The sequence below is a fragment of the Apus apus genome, chromosome 6 (genome assembly GCF_020740795.1).
Source record: "Apus apus isolate bApuApu2 chromosome 6, bApuApu2.pri.cur, whole genome shotgun sequence".
Taxonomy (NCBI): domain Eukaryota; kingdom Metazoa; phylum Chordata; class Aves; order Apodiformes; family Apodidae; genus Apus; species Apus apus.
In genome coordinates, this window is record NC_067287.1 from 17230481 (window position 1) to 17251669 (window position 21189).

The window sequence follows — 21189 nt, forward strand, 5'->3', positions numbered from 1 at the left end:
TGGTGCTGCCAGTTCAGAAGCCTGTGTATCTCCTATAGGGCTAGGAGAATCAGAAATGTAAGGGAATGGAAAGACAATCAGAGCTTCTAGTTTTACTCTGGAGGGAGTCTGTAATTACTTGATAGTTCTTTCTCCAGTTGTCTTTTTCCAGCATTTCATAATTCAGCAATTTTTTCTGAGCCATGGATGGAGCCAGATCAGGAGGGGCTAATTAAGTACATACCCCATGCATTTTCCCCTACCCTGACTCCATCTGTTTCCTGGCTTCTCCGGGCATTTCACAGAGCTGGCATGAAGCACACAGCAGGACTTGAATTTGGCAGCATGCACTGTGCCTGTTCCTGAGCCCTGGATGCTCTTTTTGCTGCCATAGCCAATTCCTCAACTCCTGCTGTAAGACAGACTAGTCACCTATTAGGTTTATTTCAGTCTGTAAAGTGCCAAAGAGAGTGGCATGCCCAACTTTGTAAATAGGCCTCTAAATTAACCTCCCTGTTACCTCTTCTCCAATCTACCCAGCTGGTGTCTTGAAGAAAATCCATTAACATCTTAGGCTTTGAATTGTAGTCAATTAACTGTACACATCTTTTTAAAGGGACTGTAAAAGTCTTCATGTGTATTAGAGGAATTATTTACTCTCTCAGAGTTACTAGCCAGTTGAACCAGTGATTTCCCTGCTGTATGGTGAATGGTATTGATGTGAAAAAGTAGGCCAGATGGAATTTATGCCTGTGAAAACTTTTCAGCTTTGGCTCTTGTGATTTACTGTCTTCCAGGGAGATTGTGGACATTCATGAAAAGGAGAATGCCTTGGACATTGTGACAGAAGACAGAGTTTATCACATTGTCGCAGAGTCACCAGAAGATGCCAGGTATAAGAGGGAGTTTTGTTAGGTTTGTTCATTCAGTGCGGGTCTGATCCAGCTCCTCATGGGAGAGCCTGGGAAATATAATTACTTCCCTTTTGCTGGAGAAAAGAGGGGATTAATTCCAGAGTGTAATTTTGTGCTTACTGGGAGGTACCACACCTCCTGTGGAGACACTCTGTTGCAGCTACCGAGATGGTGGTTCAGCTTGTGGGTCAGTCACAGGGACTGTATGTGGCTGTGAGCATTGCTGAATTCAAGGGTTACTTCAGGAGACACTTAAACCTTAGTATAAACTGGAACATCTAATAGCTGATTTATTTATTAAATGGAATCTTGAATCAAACAAAAAGTCTATTCATGTTGTCTGTAAATGATTGTGAGAGCAGCTGGGTTTTATCCAGGAGACAGAAAAAAGGCCGCAGCTTATCAGAATCTGTAGTGTCATCTGATAAAATCTTCCCAGTGCAAAGCAAACAAATGAGTCATGTCCTTCCTTCTTGGTGTCCTGGCCAAGCAATGGGAATCGGTTGTTTAAGGGCAGGTTGGACAACCTGTTCTGGCTATGCAAAGCCCAGTTTAGAAGTTACTGTCCTTAACTCCTCATGTGTTCCCACTTTCCCACTCTTACCAAGGCTTCTCTTACTTCATTTGAGTGTAGAGAGAAGAAGGGAGAAAGTGTTTGGTCACAAATAAATGAACAGAAATAGACTAAAGAGCAGCCACATGAACAAGAAATGGGTAAATTCAAGGGGACAGTAACTGAAGAAACAGTAACTTCTTAACCCAGAACTCCCACAACTGGAATAGGCATGCCCTAAGATAACATTGCAGAATTGCTAGGGCAAGTGTAAATCAAGTGTGGCCGTACCAGTCTCTGCTCTGAAGGAGAAGAAAGCACCAACACTTACTTAACATTAGCAAAGGGCAGATTAGCAGTTGTTGTAGGTTACCAATTTTAGAATCTTCCATGAAGTCTAGCTGTTTTCTGATCTCACTGTAAGCTGCAGATAAGAATCTGCTTGTTCTGCAACAGAGATTAGCCTCCAGATATGTCTGTAATGAAAAGCCCTTTCACAGACAAGTAACTACAAATTAACTTATTAAAAAACCCATGATTATTTGACAGCCATATGACTTTCAAGTCCATGAGCAGATCAGAGAGAGACTAGTCAAGAAGGCTCCCAGGTGTCTCTAGGACTCTAGTCCAGGAGGATTCCCAGCTGACCCTGTCTTTACAACTGCTGTATGCTTTTCTCAGTCTGCTGCTGTGCGCTCCCTGGTAAGGCCACTGCCTGCTTACAGTGCCTTGAATAGCAAGAAGAAAACTGGGTTTTGCAGGAACAGCTGTTAGTGGGTTGGAGAACGTGCACAGAATTTTCATGGGTAAATAAGGAGGAAGGAAGACATTAAGAGTCTGGTGTGATCAGCCCAAGAGATATTTTGTAGCAGAGTCCTCAGGAAATTGTGAATGAAGAAATTTTCCCACAGGCAGCTTTCCAGGTTCCTTGATCATATTCTAGAGCTAGCCTCACTACACAAATCTTAACTTGGAATCTGTTTCTATTGGCAGTGGTTGGTTCAATGTGCTGAGCCGAGTACACAGCGCTACAGCGCAGCAGCTGAGGGAAATGCAAGATGAACAGGCCAATCCAAAGAATGCTGTGGTGAGTTACTGTGCAACCACTCTGTGGGCATGCTTACAGCCCTCTGTTTAACTCTTGTGTGTATTGTTCCAGCACTTGCAGTTACGTAGTTCATGAGCCATATAAGAAAATTGAACTATTGTTATAAAGAAAGAGCAAAGCTGATAGAAAAGAGGGAAAGCAGTGAGGAACATGGTGGTTGTGGTGGGTGGCTTGGCTTGATTACTGAGACCTCTCCTTGGTTTGAGGGGAAGGAGGGGGCTGCCTCATACAAATAAAATGTCTTTGGATGAGATTATGGAACTAGTCTGGGTCATACTTATTCCAGACAGAAAATATGCAGTTGGGAAGAACAATGTATTTTGCTCGTACTGAGATGCTAGCAAAGGTTATTTCAGACTTTCACAAGGATCTTTGGAAACTTGTAGCTCTTTTTGCTCCAGTTGTGTGGAGCCCTTGCACCAGCTTGCATGCTGTTTAGGCAGCAAAGTTGACTAATTTATGCCTTTCTCATATGTCAAATTCTACTCAAACTATTGGAATTCACTAGAATGTTTTCACTTCCAATTGTTTTCTCAAAGGAGAATCTCTGTCATTTAAGTTGCAAGCAATTCCTGTTATCTGTGTCTTTCTCACTGTACAGGGAACCCTGGATGTTGGGCTTATTGACTCTGTCTGTGCCTCTGACAATCCTGATAGGTAGGTACAGCAACCTAACCATCACTTAGATCTAACTTATCTTTGCAGGTAGGTCCAGGTTTTTTTTGGGGTTTGCATTTGTTTTAATTCACAAGAATTTAACTACAAACAAAGAGGCATAACTGAAGTCTTTGGCTTCTTTCAAGCTGTGTCACTTCACAGGCGTGCAATTCACACGTATTTTCTTTGAGTGAAGATTTCTCCATTCCCTCTTAAATTTGGAAACAGCATAATCTCAATGTCTATAAATTATAGTCTCACCTATAATTAACACTGAATGAGAATGTCCAGCAAAAGCAGTACTTCAGTTTTTTAGCACAGTAATTTTGAAGTATTTTTGTTTAATTTAGGGGAAAGAAACAGCATTGTGGAAGAATAATGGATGATTTTATAAATTTATACCCCTCTTGAAATCTTTGCAATTCAACAGACCACAGACCTTTAGTCCACAGATTGGTTAGTTTCAAAGAATAGATTATGGGACAGTTCATATCACTTTACATGAAATTTAATTATTTCCTACAGTGTTAACAGATTCAGCCAGGGCAAAGATTCTTACTACAGAGCTGAAGTAAAATATTAGCTATTAAGTTATTTACCTCTGTGGTCTGTTGTGTTTTGTTTTTTTTTCCCCTTACACAGATTGCCAGGACTTTGGAGTTACTAGTTTAGAAAATGTGTATCTCACTAGCGAAGTAAGATTTCATTGATCAAAATGTTTTAGCCAGTTCTCAGCCTGGGCTCCTCATACTTGATCAGTGTACCAGTAAAAGACTAGGCACAAACTGTTAGCTGAACAGTCAAAATTTGTTCATGCATCTGCTGGGACATGCTCTCCTGGATTATCAGTGTTTGAATCAGCGTTAAACAAATTCTGAAGAGAATGCTTGGTTTTCAACCAAGGATTTTATGCAACTCATTTTTATCTTCCATAGATTTAGACAATGGCCAGACAGTTCTGATTCACACCTCTTACCTTTCACTTCATACTTTCATGTTACTTTTTGATTTCTCTCGAATTTTCTCATCGAAATCTGTGTTAGCTTTCAAAGCTTTTTGAGTCTATCCTCTTGGAACTGGTCATATTTTAATTTTTCCATTTTCCTGTAAAGCATCACGTCTGTGCAGAATTGTGAATACTCTTTTGGAAAGACACATTTTTCCATTGCAAGAGAAGGACAAAGTCATCTAGGAGCAACATGACAGTTTTTCCTGTTTTGTCAGAATCAGCTAATCCTGTTTAAAACCAATCTCAAACCCATTTTAACTGACCCTGGTGCAACCTACATTTGCTACTGCATCACTGGTTTTAATAAGTACCAGAAGGCTGTACTATCTCAGCCCAGTACTACTTCCACTAGCTCAGTCCAGTCAGAAGGCAGAACAAAGTCCTTTGTTTATGAACCCAGGACATTTTACAGCTGCTCATTAGCTAATTAATATTTTCTAGGCTTTGGAAATAGATGTTTAATTCCATTTATCTGGTCTCTGCGTTCATCAGTTTGCAGACCAGCTGCACAGGAGATGCTCTAAAGTGTTTCTCTGTAGTTTGTATTCAGAAAATCTGCATTGTTTATGGGGAGGCAGAGGACATGGCTTGGGGTTGCTGTGAGTTGAGATATTTGTGTAGTTACAGCCAATTTTAATGCTTTTATTTTCTGGCAGACCAAATTCTTTTGTGATCATCACAGCAAATCGGGTGATCCACTGCAACAGCGACACCCCTGAGGAGATGCATCACTGGATCTCCCTGCTGCAGAAGCCGAAAGGCGAATCGAAAGTTGATGGCCAGGAATTCCTTGTGAGAGGTAAAAAGATGCAATTATGACATGTGAAACTCACCTTTGATTTGTCATCTGAAAGTAAGGTTTGATTGTAGCTAATCCAACCTAGGGTTTAGCTGCTCCCCCCAAAAAATCGTTCTCTGTCCCTCTCCACCTTCTGTCCACTTCCTGCGTTGTGCTAGTGCTGGCTCATCCCTAACAGGTGGATTCAGAAAGTTGAAGCTGGAAAAAAATAAGTACTTCTTTATATGTTTGTTTTCCTCATGTTAGTTCCATAGCCTTTTTCATCATGTCCAGCAAATGCCATCAGGGAATAGGAGGGAGCATGGCTGCTGTTTAGGAGCAGCTGGCTTAAACTGACTATAACATGACACTGCAGCTTTTGTTTTCAGAAAGCTCTGGTCCTTCTGACACCTGTCATGTAGAGAGGGACAGAGAGAGAGAGAGCTTTGTGGGATTGCTGCTGTCCTCAGCTAAACAAATTAACCTGATTATGGTAGACATAGTGAGGTGAGAATAATTCTCTGAGGCTGAGCAAAAGATGTAAATTATGTCTCTGGTTAGTGCCTAGTTGGAGTTGGAGGAGCTGATGCATGAATAGTGATCACACACATATTACAAAATACTCCTCCATTTGTCTCAAATATTTTAAAATTTTCTTGGTACTTTCAGCTCATCATATGGTCTTAGATGTGTGAGACATTCCTCATCCAATCTGTGGAAAGCAAGTGTGTGAGCAAATTGCCTTATGTCTTCCAGAAAGCATCTATGAGGGAATAAAAATCTTAAGTGTGGTCATGGCAAGGCAGGAGGACAGGAAGAAAAGAGTCACCAAAAAGTAGAATAAGCCTTCCATCCTAGTCTTAAACATTACAAGGAGATTGAGTGATATAAAGCACTATCAGACAACCTTAAATTCAATATACTTGTGAGGCAACAGTTCCTTTTATCTCATGATGTCCGTTTGTTAAAGAAGAAGAAAACACTCCAGGTTTTCAAGTCAATGTAGGCTCTGTATTGTCACTGAGATAGCTGTGTGACAGTGGTACAGCCACAAAGGCATATATTCGGGAAGATCCGTCTATCTTTTCTTCGTATGGAACCTCTGGGCTCATTCCCCCATTCTTTGAGCTTTTTGCCTTGTGGGGGGACACTGATTTTTACAGCTTTTTATACAAAATTGTCTTTTTGACAGCTTTAGCAACACAGATTGTCTTTTTTATATATAGTATTGAATTTTCTTTTTTCTTTTTTTTGTGAGTACTCTAAAATGAGAGAGAAAATATTTTTCCTGAACATAAGAGGAAGAGATGCATGTAATGCTTAAAGACCTCTCTACTAGGAGACATGTATCACCAAGCCTCTTCCGTCAAGGTTTGGATAGGCATTTGGCATCACTTCAGAAGGATGAATTGTAAATTACTTATTCAGATATTTGTGATTTCTGAGGGAAGCATCCTGAATAGAGGATACCCTCATGACAATGGCAAACTCAACCACAGATCATTGATAAAAAGGCTGAAGGGCTGAAGGATATAACATCTTTGCGGAAAATCTGGGCCAATCTCGTACAGTGACTGTGCAGGATACTGCTACAGCCAGTAAAGCAGAGCTGGTAGGTCTCAGAATGGGCCTTTTCCAGAGAGGTGGAGCTGTGGTCCCAGAACTAGAGAGCCACCAGGCAAGAGACAGGATTGCTGTAGTGCTGAAACCACTGACAAGTTTGTTTTCTTCTGCTAGGCTGGCTTCATAAAGAGGTTCAGAGCAGCAACAAGATGTCCTCTCTGAAGATGAAGAAACGCTGGTTTGTTCTGACAAACACTGCCCTTGATTACTACAAGTCATCTGAGCGTACAGCTGCCAAACTTGGCACCCTGGTGCTTAACAGCCTCTGCTCTGTGGTGCAGCCGGATGAGAGGGTCTTCAAAGACACAGGTAGGGGGAGGCAAGTGGTAATGAGCAGACTGTCTATGTGGGCAGTTGCCTGAAGAGGGGATGGTGCAGGAATGTAATGGGGTGTCATGTTTAGAGGTGGTCTTGATGTCATCTAAGACTCTGACTGCAAACATCTTTCCCCACAGAAACAGTCAGAGACTTGCAGAGGGCCAGAGAACAGTGTGCCAGGGACGCTAATTCCCTCACAACCACCACAGATGCACAGTGTTGATGTTTTTTCACTGAGTAGGGTGACTGTTTAAGTGTTTCCTAAATTTGGGAAAGGGTTGAGTTCTTAAAGTTGAAATGTAAATACTAATTAACATGGTAATTATCAGTACGGCTCCATAAATAACTGTCACTTTGTAGAATAACCTGCATTTGTCAATGTTACTCTCTTACCTAACAGCAATGGCAAGCACTGTAAGTGTTTTTTGTAGCATCACTAAACTTGTTAGAACCAAAATATGACAAGGGCCTAAGCTGGTTTTCTCTTCAGCATGACACAGTTCTGGGAAGGCAGGATGTGGCATGATCCTCCATTGCTTACTTAATGAGTTTGGGATAGAACTAGGATTAAAAGGTGAGGGGTGAATCCTGTTGGTAACGACAATGAAGCTTAGAACAAGATGTGAAATACTGGCCATTTGAATACTGGAGTTACTTGGGATATTTAAAAAAAGGGATGGAAGAAAGCTGGAAGCTTGTAGTAAAGACAGATGAGGGGAAATTTATTCTGCTCATTCACAAGAAATTCTCCACTTCTTTTATCTCAATGGATGTCTCAGGTAACCTTATCAGAATGAATTGTCATAATCTTGACCTGTTCTCAGTTTATGTCAAATATATTGTGTTTTAAAGTTACAAGAATTGATTTGGCAACGTGACTGGGACCAGTGTAGACTGGTCATTTTCCGAGTAATTAATACCACAGTGTAGCCCTGTAAATGAAAGTCAGCTGCCTGGTTGGTGGGGAGGTATTCACATTAATGCTGTGAGATACTTGTATCTTGGACAGCTGTCTTTGTGAGACAACCTAGATTGAGACCATCCTGCTGATAAGTAGGTTCTGGGAAAGGAGGACATCAATTTTAACCAAACGCACCATATGCTGCTATCAAAGCAGCAAGTTTTCCTCAGCCACGTGCTACAGACAAAAAGAGAAGATAACAAAAAAGGAAGTTTCATGTTCAGCTTTTACGTCTCCACAGGCTACTGGAACATCATTGTCCATGGGCGAAAGCACTCCTACAGGCTGTACACCAAGCTGCTGAATGAAGCCATGCGCTGGGCCTCTGCCATTCAGGGTGTCATCGACAGCAAGGTTCCCATAGAAACACCTACACAGCAGCTCATTCGTGACATCAGGGTAGGTGGCATCCTGTGAATTCCCAAGAAATCGAGTTGCTGTCTTAGTGGAGGAAAAAAAAAAAGAAAAAAAAAAAGAAAAATTAACTATTCCGTAGAAATCTAAATAATCAAATCTTGATGTGAAATTTAGTTTGAACTAGCATGTTAACTGATGTGTGTAAGTTTAGGCTACAACTTCTGTGTAATTACAAATCATGTGCAGGATTACATGATTAAGCATTTGCAAATCACTGTTGCATCCTTTCCTTTTCCTAAGCATCCTCTGGACACAAGTACAAAAATTTCCATTCCTACAAGCCATGTGACTTTGCTGTACTCTAAAGTCCTCTTTGTGCTTTAGGCTTGTGTGGTTAAATAGTGAAGTAAACGGTGGAAAGAAAATATCCTTTAAAAAAGCCACTGTGCCACTGTAGCAGGAGTAATTTTTGAAAGTTTCTTTACAAAAACCCTGGTGAAATAAATTCAGAATCATATTAGAAGACAGACTAACGCATGTTACAGAAGAAATATGTGTGTAAACATTACATTGTTGTGAGTTCTAAACTAGATGCAATTAGGTAGCAGCTATTCAGGAAGAAAGCTGGTTGTGTTTGTGGAGAATCTTGGAAAAGTTCAGCTCAGGGTTCAAGGAAAAATGGAACAAACAGTATTGTTAGGGAAGGAATATAGGACAAAATGTGGGAGAATGGGGTGCCAGTGTGTATGATAGTGATAGGCCCAGATTTTGAATACCATGTGATTTTTGGTTGTCTGTTCTATAAAGACAGGTAGACATGTACAACCAGACAGATTCAAGGAGAACAGGCTCATTACTACATACTAAACATGGCGGATCTATGGTCAGAAAGTCCATTAACCATTTACTGTTGAAAGTTTGAAGGATATGCTGGGGAGGAGTCATGCCAAAAATACTTAGGACATGCCTGCATTAGGTATCAGCCACAAACCACATTAGAAGTCAAGATCCTGTTCTTGGTAACCTTTGGTATGACCCAGTATGGCTATTCTTATATTCAATTTTCAGAAATAATGTAAAGAGTAATTTTCATATGTGAATTATGCTTTGGTCACCTAGTACTTCTATGGACCTCCAGAAACATAAAGTTGGTTGTGCTTGAACCTGAAAGGACATCTTGCCTTTTTTTTTTTTTTTTTTATTCCAGGAAAACAGCACAAACTTTGAAGTAGTGGAACAGACGTACAGGAGGAACCCAATCCTGCGATATACCCAGCACCCTTTGCATTCCCCATTGCTCCCACTACCATATGGAGATGTTAGTGTCAACTGTAAGTATTTTACCCATGTGACTGAATCTGCTCACATTTTGAGGATCAGTGTGGAGCCTGAGCACCACAGAAGTGGTCTGTAAGCTCTGTCTATGCAGGTGAAGTCCATTTGGCATAAAGTAGAACACAGTGTTCAGAGAGAGTGAGCAGTCCCTTCCCCTACCTGGAATGAACTCTGTGTCTGCTACCTTGTATCTTAGGAACACTGTGAGTGGGGGGCAGATAGTTTATCATCCATCCAGGGGACGTGCAGCCTCTCATCCTTGGGCTACAACTGAATTGCGAATGGCTTCAGTGCAAATCCTACAACAAGCGCATCATGCAAATGACAGTGGAATAGTATTCATACGAAAGCTGCTGTAAAACAAACAAAAAAACCCCTAAATTAGCCCTTTCTTCAGAGGCCTCAGGAACATGAAAGAGCTAGGCTGTTTGATAGGCCACTGGGAAACTGAAGTAATTTGCTGGTGGTTCCAGATTATTTGGCATACTAAAGCTGAAAGTTGCTGCTGGGCACCTATAGGAGAATCTCTAATGCAGAGTGACTGGGCCACAAAATCTTCTCAGAAATCAATTTCAATCTGGATAAGCAAAGCAATGCATTTGGGAAAAACAGTCTGCCACATAGGCAGTGAATGAGGCTGAGGGATCTAGTTCTGCATAGAAAAAGTGAACACAAATGTACATAACTTTATGAAAATGTGAACTCTCGTGCTGAGCATGGAAACAAAACAGCTAATGCAAGGTTTGGAAAGCTTAGAAAAGGAAAGTTTTTGTGTTGCTGTATTGATGTATCACACATCTGCATCTTGAATACAGGATGCAATTTGGCCTTCAACATCTTAATAAGGATACAGGAGAAGGAAAAACCTACCCAAAGATCATCAAAGGCATAGAAATAATTGCCTACAATTAAGAGAGTAAACAGAGCAGGACTCTTCAGCTTCAAAAAGTGGCAGAATAAAAGCACAGAAAAATTCTGAAATACAGAAAAATTACAGAGCAAGTATTTACACTGTGTATTGCTACAGGGCTGTGTATTTGTATTATACAACTAATGCATGGCCACTGGGGAAGCAACAGCTGTCAGAGATTCAGAAGGGCCTACACCCCCAGAGATGTGCAAAGAAGAATGCAACCTGCAGCAGCATGGGAGTATCACATACTTCTGAGCTATGCAAAGCAGGCATTTAGGTGCTTAAAAAATGTAACTGATGTTGGCATAGGCATTTTACAATAGGTAAAAGCTTCATCTGTGGTACAGCAGTTTGGCAAAATTCTGTGTTGGCTCAGGGGTCAAAGCTAATACAGGCACAATGAAGTACATAAGCCAGGCTTCCATGTCTGCATGCAGGCATTTAAGGATTTAAAGCCTTAACTGCATTAGTGACCCTCTGCTTTATAGCTGCTCAGTTGAGGAGGCAATTTACAGAGAGATGACTTTCTGCCTCCCCTTCACCTGTGCCCACAGATGTGGTGCAAAAAGCTGTCTCTTGGCACCTCATCTATAGGCACAGAAGCTTATGCTAGATTTCAGTGCTAGTTTCCCTTAAAAACATCACTGTGCTTTTCTGCACAGTATCTCAAAAAATGGGTTTGCCGTGGGGACAAGTTAGATGTTGGCAAATACTAATTAAAGCTGTATTTGCACATTTAAAGGTGAAGCATGTATTAATTTTGAGTTTAAGTTCAGGAGATGAGAGCTAATGCTCAGGTTGCTGTTTTTTCTGTGACAGACTAGTACAGTTGCTTGTTGTGTTGCTGGGCCGGTAGAAAATGAGGGAAAGTCTCACCTCTTGTCACTTTTGTGATCATTTCTCAGTGCAACAAGAGAAGGGTTACAGCAGCTTACAGGATGAAGCGGTGAAGATCTTTAACTCCCTTCAGGAAATTGAGACAGTGTCTGACCCCATACCTATTATCCAAGGCATTCTACAGACCTGCCATGATTTAAAGCCCCTTCGTGATGAAGTCTACTGCCAGCTCATCAAACAAACAAATCACATGCCACATCCCAACAGTGCTGGGAACCTGCACCACTGGCAGCTGATGTCATGCATGAGCTGCACTTTCCTGCCCAGTCGAGGGATCCTGCGCTACCTCAAGTTCCACCTTAGAAGGTAAACATCCTTTTTGTTTGCCTGTTTCCTTTCCCTCTGCTTATCTTCCACTGCCTGTTGTAATTTTCTCTCTTGCCCTTCTCCTGTGGTATCGCAGCCTTCATGCACAATTCTTGCTACCACTTGTCCTGTTGTATTCAAACTCCCCCCTTGCCATCCATCTGTTGCATTGAAAGGATGTGGAAAGTTAAGGCTACCCAAACAGAATGCTGTGAAACTGTGTTAAAAGTGGATTTACAGCCTGTCTCCTGCTTTTACTAATTCCCCTAGAAACATGCTTAACTTGCAGGAAAGGTGAGGACTGCACTTTCATATTAATTGAAATATGTATTACCCTGCAGTTGCCACAGTCAGAATGTGTACTGTGGAGTAGTAGATATACTGTAATTCCAATTTGTAATTTTTCAATATTTGTTTGTTTAACTAAGCACATAATGCTTACATTTTTTATCTCTAATCTGCTTTAACCTCCAATTTTCATGAACTAAATAATTTACATTTCCAATTCATGTTCAGGATCTAATGCAGCTTTCCAAAGCAGTCTGCATCAGGGCTGAGCTGCAGCCTTGTAATCTCACTCTTTATTAATTATGAGAAAGATAAATAAAACCAATTTAAGTCCTTCCAAGCTAGGCAGTAATGAGGTGAAATTTATGCCAGTACACCAAATAACTACATCCAAGGCCTGGTTCTAAGAGGTGCTGAGGAATACTCCATTTTGCCATTTCATGGTTTTGTCACTGGAGTTGCAGATCATGTTATACATAGAACTGTTGGCCCTGGAAGGAGGAGAACCACACATAAACATCTATTTTCTACCTTCTTGATTCTGAAAAACATTATAAAAGTGTCTCAAGCACAGCCAGCAAATTAAAACTCACTTAAGAATGAATGAAAAAAGTTAACATTTGATTTCATAGATTTTAGTCTCAATTTTCTAAATTGAGATAGTAAGTCCTGCTATCATCAGCTGGTACTAAACTCCTGAAAGTCTGAACTGCTTGTTTCAAACATTGCTGAGAAATGCCACTGAAGTGACTTCAGACTGTCTAGTAAAAGCAGGTTGTATGGTTTAGGAAATGAGCAGGCTCATTATTTCTGTGGTTACTCTTGACATCTCTATCCCTACATAAAGTAGTCCAAGTTATATTCTAATGTGTGTGCTTTCTGGTTCTCTGTGTAATGTGGGTTTGTTTTGGTTTTGCTTCTCACTACAATTAGGGTAAAAGACCTCTTTCCAGGCTCAGAAATAGACAGATACGCGCAATTCATAAGTGATTCCCTGAAGAGAACAAAGACAAGGGAGTTTGTGCCCTCCCAAGAGGAAATACAGGCTCTTCTTACCCGTGAAGAAATGACCACAACAGTGTACTGCCATGGTGGTGGCTCCTGTAAAATAACCATCAATTCCCACACAAGTGCTGGAGAGGTAAGAGATTAGTTGCATTAACCATTTGCAAGCACACCTCTGTCTCTTGGCACGGGGTCTGTTGAAGGGACTCCTTTTTCCCATTCTTTTCCAATTTCTCTTAATTACAATTTTTTAGATCTATCTATCTATCTATCTATCTATCTATCTATCTATCTATCTATCTGTCTATCTCTAAGTCTTGAGAGAAAGCTCAACTTACTCTATGGGTTCAGAATTATACAAGTCCTATGCCTGGGTTGTAGAATATCACTTAACAATTGTGTTGCAAAATCAAAACACTTTTGGTGTTCCGCCCACTGGAAAGTCTGAAGACTTGCTAAACAGAGTTCTCTGGGCAAGTTGAAATTCCAGTTAATAATGTAATCCCTCTGGAAGTAATATTCTACCTGTAACTTAATGGATAGCAGGTCAGAAGCAAGACTGCAGGTTGTAGTAAGCATGTTTGTGGAAACAGTAGTGCTAAACAGGAGTAAAAATAGTAGTGAGGAGGGGAATTGTTACTAGGGGAACTGCTAATAGCACCATGACATATGAATCCATTCTGTTCCTCCATCTTGTGCAGAGTTCTAACTGCCCCATCTCCAAAAGGGTAGTGGAGATTGAAAAGCTTCAGAGAAGAAGAGCGAGGATCATAAAATATAAGTAATGTCTTCCTTGCAGGAAGTGATCTTTTAAGGTTAGAATTCTTTAATCTGAAAAGAGATAACCAAGGGAGAAATGTAGTGGAGGTATAAGAAATTATGGGTGTCCTGAGGAGGTACTGATTCTTCATTGTGAAAGTCTGTGTTTTAATAGCTACTCTGTGATCTGTCTCTGGCGTTGCAGGTGGTTGAAAAGCTGATCCGAGGTCTGGCAATGGAGGACAGCCGTAACATGTTTGCACTCTTTGAACACAATCAGCAGGTGGACCGTGCTGTTGAGAGTCGAGTAATTGTGGCTGATATCTTGGCCAAGTTTGAAAGGTAGAAGGATGTTTCATAAAATCTTTAACTCCTAGTTGGATGTAACACCAGTTTAAGTGTCAGGTAGTTTTATCCAAAGCAGCCTTGGTGTTTCAGCTGTTCACTTTGGTTTGAACTTCTCTTTGGTGAGGTTCAAGTGCTCTTTCTCAGTGTGTGGAAAACCATGTTAACATCTATTTCAGTGACAAAGGGGCATTCTTTATCAGGCTGGTCAGGACAAAGTCAGTGGTGCCTTTACCAAACACTCATGATGTACTAGCAGAGCTCAGTGAAGGTTTGCTTAAGTCTCAAAATGATCTTGTCGATTTACATCATAATAGCTTTATCAGAAGAGAGAGCAAAGGTTTGGGCATGGAAATGCAGTTCTAATTATTTATTGTGGACTGTGATTTTATGGCCAGACACACAAAGAAAGTAAAAAATTATGAAAGAAGAGTCTCTTTTATTGAAGACAAAAATAAAGTTGTTCAAAATGATGGCAAGGCTGATGCTTTTCAGAGTCACAAGATTACATGGAAACAGTCTTGAAAATGGGGAATACTTTGTGTCCTGCTCCCAGTTCTTGCATTTATCTAGAACTGTTGATCTGATTTTTTGATCAAGTATATCTGATGAGAACTTTGAGTCCCGCTGAATCAAAATTTCATGTGACTCAGAGGAAAAAATGGAAGTCACCAGAAAAGCCTCATGCCCTGAGATTATCCTGGTAAATTAGGTTGCTCTGTATGCCCTGTTGCAGAAATCCAGGGGTATCTTCATACTGTGAGCTGCACTTTTAACGTCCCAGTACCATTGTGCTTCTGGTTACTGTTTTTTCCCCCTCTCATTCTCTTTCCTATCTTACAGACTTGCTGGCTCTGAAGAAGAAGAGGAGGAAGGACAGTGGCAGCTGTATTTTAAGCTTTATTGCTTCTTGGATATAGAGAACGTTCCCAAAGATGGAGTGGAGTTTGCCTTCATGTTTGAGCAGGTAAGCTGGCTCTGGGAGAGCGACTGGTTTACAGGGTGGCAGAAGCACACAGGACTGTACAGAAAACTGGATTACCTTAGTAGTAGAAGTAGGAATGCTGGTTTGAACAGAAGAATTGACTGTGTTCGATTTTTGCCTGGAATCTACCAAGCAGATACACTGTGAAGTTCTCTATGGAATAGGAGTATTAGAACAAAAGCAAGAAAAATGAACAAAAGCTTAAAAAAATGGAAGACGAATAACAATGAAATACTTTTAAAATTTATCTTGTATAAAAGATACAGAAATTTGGATAATGATTTAAGAGGAATCATTAAAATTAGCTGCTTGCAGAACACAGGTGTAAAGAAAACTGGAAAATCTTGCTATCTGTGAATCAGCTTATAAGAAAAGCATAGGCTTGAGGTGTTACGGGAATTGACTAAAACCCCATATTTTGGGCAGTTTCTTTTGATTAACAAAGAGGTACTAGAAGAGTATTAGAGAAAAAGGAAAAGAGAAAGTAATTGATAATATTTATCTGCCATGTAGTCTTTTTTTATGTCACTCTACTCCATGCAATGGTGCTGGCTAGACCAGAGATCACACTGCTGTGAAATAACCTTGTAATTAGGGATGCATAACTGAGCTGACTGGAGTACCTAGCTTTGTGATTTGTCCCATCTCTCTTACTTCTAACGAACAATTTGAGCTTGCTGAAGAAAATTTTAGCTGTTGAAAATTAATTAACATGTGTTAAAGGGGGTCAGTGTTCTGAAGACTGAAATTCACTGGCTGTCAAATGGATGGCATATACAGACAATGGTTCCCTGAGAGGGCTTTCTCAAAATGAAGATTAATTATTGTTAGCTATGGAATGTCTAGGAAACAGACAGGAACAAGACATTGAGGTATTCTTGGGAAACTCAATTGTACCAAAGTCGTTGCTGACAAGGCTTTCAGTCAGCTTTCTCTAGCAGGGAGTGGTGGTAGAGAAGTAACAGTAGGAGAGGAGGTGTAGTCCAGACATTGGATGTAGCAAAACCCCCCCAAAATAATTTTTACAAAAAAACAGAGAAAGGGAAGCAATAAGATTGGGGCAGATAACAGATGAAAGAGGAGGAGGTGGGACATGCTGGTGTGCAACAAGACTGAGAGTCTTGAGTTTATTACATCTAACTCTCTGGTGCTGAATAATTAATCTCCCCATAGGAGCTGTAGCTGGCACAGCACAAAACAAATTGCCTCAACTGCAGTCTCTCCCATGTGTTCCAGACCTAAGAAGTCCTCATTGTAAGACTTTCACTACAGGATAGGGCCCCTCAGAGATCTCTGTCCTGTCCACACTTGCAGAAAGAGGTGTTCCTATCACATCGACCAGACTTGGACTTCCCTATTGTAATGTCTTCTCTGACCTCCTGAATTATGTCTTTTCTGCTGGGGTTGACTTTCCTGCTGGGATGGGCAGATGCCATAGGAATCTGTACTTGGACCCAGCTGTGACTAAAGTGTGCTTCTGCTTTCTAATGAGTTGGGGGACTTTTTATTTGTTTGTAGGCTCACGAAAGCCTCATAGATGGTCATTTTCCTGCGCCAGAGGACACTCTGCAACGCTTAGCAGCTCTGCGGCTGCAGTACCTGCATGGAAATTATTCTAAAATAAGTTGGACCCTGGATGGAATCTACCCAGTTAACAGACTGAAATCCAAAATACTGCAGTCAACAAAGAGCAGTGGCACTACCAGTCACACTCTGGAGAGGAGACGGACCAGCTTCCTTGAAGGGACGTTGAAACGTAGCTTCAAGACAGGCTCTGTAAAGAAGCAGAAGGTAGAAGAGGAGCAGATGATGGAGATGTGGGTGAAGGAAGAGCTTTCAGCTGCTCGGGCAAGCATAGCACAGAAATGGACCAAGCTGCAGGGACTCTCTCAGCATCAGGCCATGGTGAAATACATGTCCATTGTAAAGGAGTGGCCGGGTTATGGGTCAACCCTCTTTGATGTTGAGGTAAGCAGCGTATGAACTCATGTAGATACTGCCAAGGACAAGTGTCAGTCTGGAGAACAGAAAAAGCTGTGTGTATTATATTGCCCAGTAACAGAAGGGAATTTCAGGAACTGGCTGCCTGCAGTTCTCCGTACCTAAGGAGGTGTTATGCAGAGAGCACAGAGCAAACAAAATGGTCTGTCCCAGTAACTGGAGGGAGATGATGGATTCCCACTTCATTAGAAGAGCAATAGGATTTTTGGATTTTTTTCTCGGCTTTTCTGATTGTAGTGAGTGGAAATGAAAGTAAGATAAAGCTCTGTTGTCCCCAACAACAAAAAGTACAATCCTGTTTGGTAGCAGTGCAAAAGAAACCACTCAGACCACTGTGCTTTGCCTGCTAGAGCAGGAATCCACAGTTCCAGTTTTATCAGTTCTGTTGCTGCCTACGTAGACTACCATGGGAAGTTGCTTGCACTCCCTGTATTATCTATTAAACAATAAGTGGAATATTGACTTCCTAAATCACTTTAAAACCTGATGAGAACTGTTAGGTGTTACAATTATTTATTACCGAACTCGAATTTGACTCACAGCAATGTCACTTCCAAATCTTTGCAGCAGGAGTGCTTACAAGATTCCTTCTGCAGATGTTCTATTGGGGTGAAGAGTTGAAATACCCTGTAGGAGCCAGAAATGGAGGGCTTTTCTTGAATCAAAGATGGTTTGATCCTCCACTGCATTAACACAAAAACTCATATTTCTCTTCCTGCAGTGCAAAGAGGGTGGATTTCCAAATGATCTTTGGCTTGGAGTCAGCACAGAGAATGTGTCCATCTACAAACGAGGGGATCCTAAACCACTAGAAACTTTTCAGTATGAACACATTGTTTTCTTTGGAGCACCACAGCCTAACACCTTCAAAATTACAGTGGATGAGAGAGAAATGTTCTTTGAAACATCCCAGGTACACGAAAACACAAGACTTCTTCTATATGCAGTTTTACTAGCACTTCAATAAAGCTCTAATTTCCATGGACTAGACAAGTTTATATGTGAGAGCTCCTGCTGAGCAGATGGGACAGCCAAGGAAAAAGATTAAGGGTGCTTAACCCAAAAGTGCCACTGAGCCTCTTCTTAAATACAGGGATGAACAGGAAAAGTAACAGTTGCTGGTTAGAAAGGGAAGGAGGTTGAATGGTCTTCCAATGCACTGGGAATTTCAAATTTTGGGTGCTCAAGGGTGTGCTATTTTTTTTTTATTTTCTTCCAGTGTAGGAATGAGGAGTTCACAAACTTCCAAAGGAAAAAAAAAAGTTTAGTAGCATTGAAGTTGCTTTTTTTGAGCTACAAGCTCTTTACGTGTTGCTACAACAGAGCACAAACCTGTCAAGCATTCTTTACCTGTTACGTGCACATTTAGTATGACATTCAAAATTTATAGTCCCATAACTTTGGACAAGGGGAATCTTTTCCTGCAAAATGTCTTGTATGCCTGAATGAAATCGGGTTTTTAATGTGCTTACCCTCTGTTACTGTGTTCTCCCTCTAGGTGGGTGAGATAATAAAGATCATGAAAGCATACATCAACATGATTGTGAAGAAACGCTGCAGTGTCAAATCAGCCACCAGTGTGGACAGTCATGCAAGCATCTGGACTAGGTGATATGAATGAACTGCCACGAGATAGAGGCCATTGTTTAATGATTGGTATTTGCAACGTGCCAGCACAAGTGTAGCAAAGATATTTTTTAAGAACTCCACTTGACTGACTACTGTATTTAAAAACTGCAGTGTCATCTACAGCACTATAGGATTTGCACCTCTGCCCAAAGACACTAAACAGCAACAACTGGTGTTAAATGGCAATGGCCCAAAACTTTGTTTTCCCCTTGCTCATTTGATGAACAAAGTACCTTGAAGAAGCAATGTTGGAAGCATCCTCCTTCTGCCTGTCCTCTCTGCTGCTTTCACCATTACCTGTCATAATGGCAGAAAAAAATCACAGGAATAATTTCTGCACTACAGGAGACAAACTTAAGCTTCCTTAGCAATTTTCAACATGCAAACATCTAGGATCATGAGATCACAGCATGGTCTTCTAAAAAGAGTATTTGTTTATTATTTATTTTGCAAGTGGCTCTAAAATGTAAGTCACTGGATTTTTTTTCAGGATATACTAATGATCTGATCTGGTCTTAAAAGAAAATGCCTTTGTATAATTGAAGCCAAGTGGTCCAACTAAGAGGTCAAACCCTACATGAGAGAGCATTAAACAACAAAGAAAACCATGTGAGGTGATTCTTTACCTTCCAATAGAAGTTCACAGGTACGTGACTGTAAAAAGCAGCAGTTTCAGTTAAAATTCTAAATACTTCGACATTGGAGAAAATCTTTGGGACGGAATATCTTTGGCACCACTGAAATAGATAATCAGGTGCCATTTTGGGTACATTCCAAGCAGCACCTGTTGCCTAAAAATTAATGACTGCCTTTCACCTATACAGCCCAGCAGATGAGATTGATTAAGTTGCATTGCCAGAAGAGCCATTCCTCTCAAACTCCAGGTGTTAGATGGAGGTCAGGGGTTTTTATGGGGAGCAGCCTGCCTGCATTAAGTTCTTCTGTCTATATGGGATTTTAGGATGACTGGGGGTCCCTGAACTTCAGTTTTAAGTGAGCTGTTTCCTACTGAGTGCCTAGATAAATGGTCATAGGCAAGAATTTCACTTCCTCTGTACTACTGTAAGCAGATGCCAAACTCTTCATCCTCCAAATTCTAGTTGGAACTGTTCCCATCACTGAATCCCCAAATCCCCTTCCTCTCTCCCCTAGGTCCCTAGTCATCAGCAAAATCTGAAAACAATGCAGTTTTGCCAAAACAACTTGGATGTTCTTCTAGCTTCTTAGAGGCTTTTATAGCTACTTGCAAATTGAAGAAGAATAATTTTTTTTCTTCTTAGTGAAAGATGACAGTCATCTTCAGTCTCTTGACTTCATAAACTCGATTTCATTGTCTAGAACAATATTTACTATCAGGCACACCATAAATTGGTTGCATTAGCAATCAGAAACCTAGTGGCTAGCCATTTTCTGTGACCCTTGTCTAGTCTTGGGAACCCAGAGTACAAAAGCCTATTCAGTTGCTTAATGAAACTGACAAGCTATATGTAATGTGGGCCTTGTTCCAGGTGTAACATTGGATGTTTTCACTTCTGAAGAAGTGGCAGCTATGGCCTGTGAGCTGCAAAATAATAGAAATTTCATAGGGAAGAAAACTAGGAGTCAGTATGCAACAGGTTCAGTTCCGGTTCATTGTCAAGTTGTGCCATGACACTAATACTGTGTTGCAGAACACTGTAGTTTAGAGGTTGACAGTACAAGAAAAAACACTGTACATAATCTGTGCTTTTCTCTCATTTCCACTGCACTGCAGCATGTGCAAACACTCTGTGCACTTGCCACATAAGCAGCCTAAGAGAGTAGCCACTACTGTGTATCATAGATTCAACTGGAGTTTTGCCTTAAATAGCTTTACCGAAGGATTCTACAACCACCCTGTTTTTGTCACAAAGAATAAAAAGCTGAGCAGGTCACAAGTGAGAGAGAACAGGAATGCAAAGGCAAACTGAGAAGCAGCAAGTTGTTATTGGTCAGTACACTGACTGCATCTCTGTATGTATCAGAACAGCCTTGATGATCCCTGTCCTAACTCTGCACTAGCTCTGTGTTCTGGCTCTTGGGTTGCTGCAGGCAGCTTGAACCCAGCTGGGAATGTAACTCCCATTAGTATTTGTTGTAATTTTGCTCATTTCTATTACAGATTTCCTTCTGCTGTCTTTTTTAATTTGTAACTGGCTTTACAAGATGAAAGTTTAATAAATTATTGGATTGCACAGGCTGTATTTGGTCACAGACATTGTGTGCTCTTGTTAAGATGTTTACTCAGATACCTAACACTCAGAACTTGTAAGTTATAATTAGGTATCAACGGTTTGAGAACACAACAGCCTTTTCTCCTGAAAGTACATTTTGCATTTGTGGTGAATTATAGACAATAATTTTCCACTACAATGGGGAAGGTTTGTTTCCAGTTTCTGACACTCACTCTGGGGCTGGGTTGCACCTTGTGTCAGTGGGCGATATCATCTG

The 21189-nt window shown here is 40.8% G+C and overlaps 1 protein-coding gene across 1 annotated transcript in view; it reads left to right on the top strand.

The window, feature by feature from the left end:
* The window catches only part of LOC127386757 (unconventional myosin-X-like), a 90221-nt gene extending 69283 nt beyond the window's left edge, over positions 1-20938 (top strand). Inside the window, exons 28-41 of the mRNA XM_051624282.1 lie at positions 777-872; positions 2440-2533; positions 3156-3211; positions 4877-5019; positions 6736-6930; positions 8142-8299; positions 9465-9588; positions 11411-11708; positions 12930-13137; positions 13966-14102; positions 14949-15072; positions 16609-17058; positions 17813-18004; positions 18590-20938. Coding sequence (XP_051480242.1) covers positions 777-872; positions 2440-2533; positions 3156-3211; positions 4877-5019; positions 6736-6930; positions 8142-8299; positions 9465-9588; positions 11411-11708; positions 12930-13137; positions 13966-14102; positions 14949-15072; positions 16609-17058; positions 17813-18004; positions 18590-18703 — 2389 coding nt within the window. The 3' untranslated portion in view covers positions 18704-20938. The remainder of the gene's footprint in view (positions 1-776; positions 873-2439; positions 2534-3155; positions 3212-4876; positions 5020-6735; positions 6931-8141; positions 8300-9464; positions 9589-11410; positions 11709-12929; positions 13138-13965; positions 14103-14948; positions 15073-16608; positions 17059-17812; positions 18005-18589) is intronic.
* Positions 20939-21189: the final 251 nt, after the last annotated feature.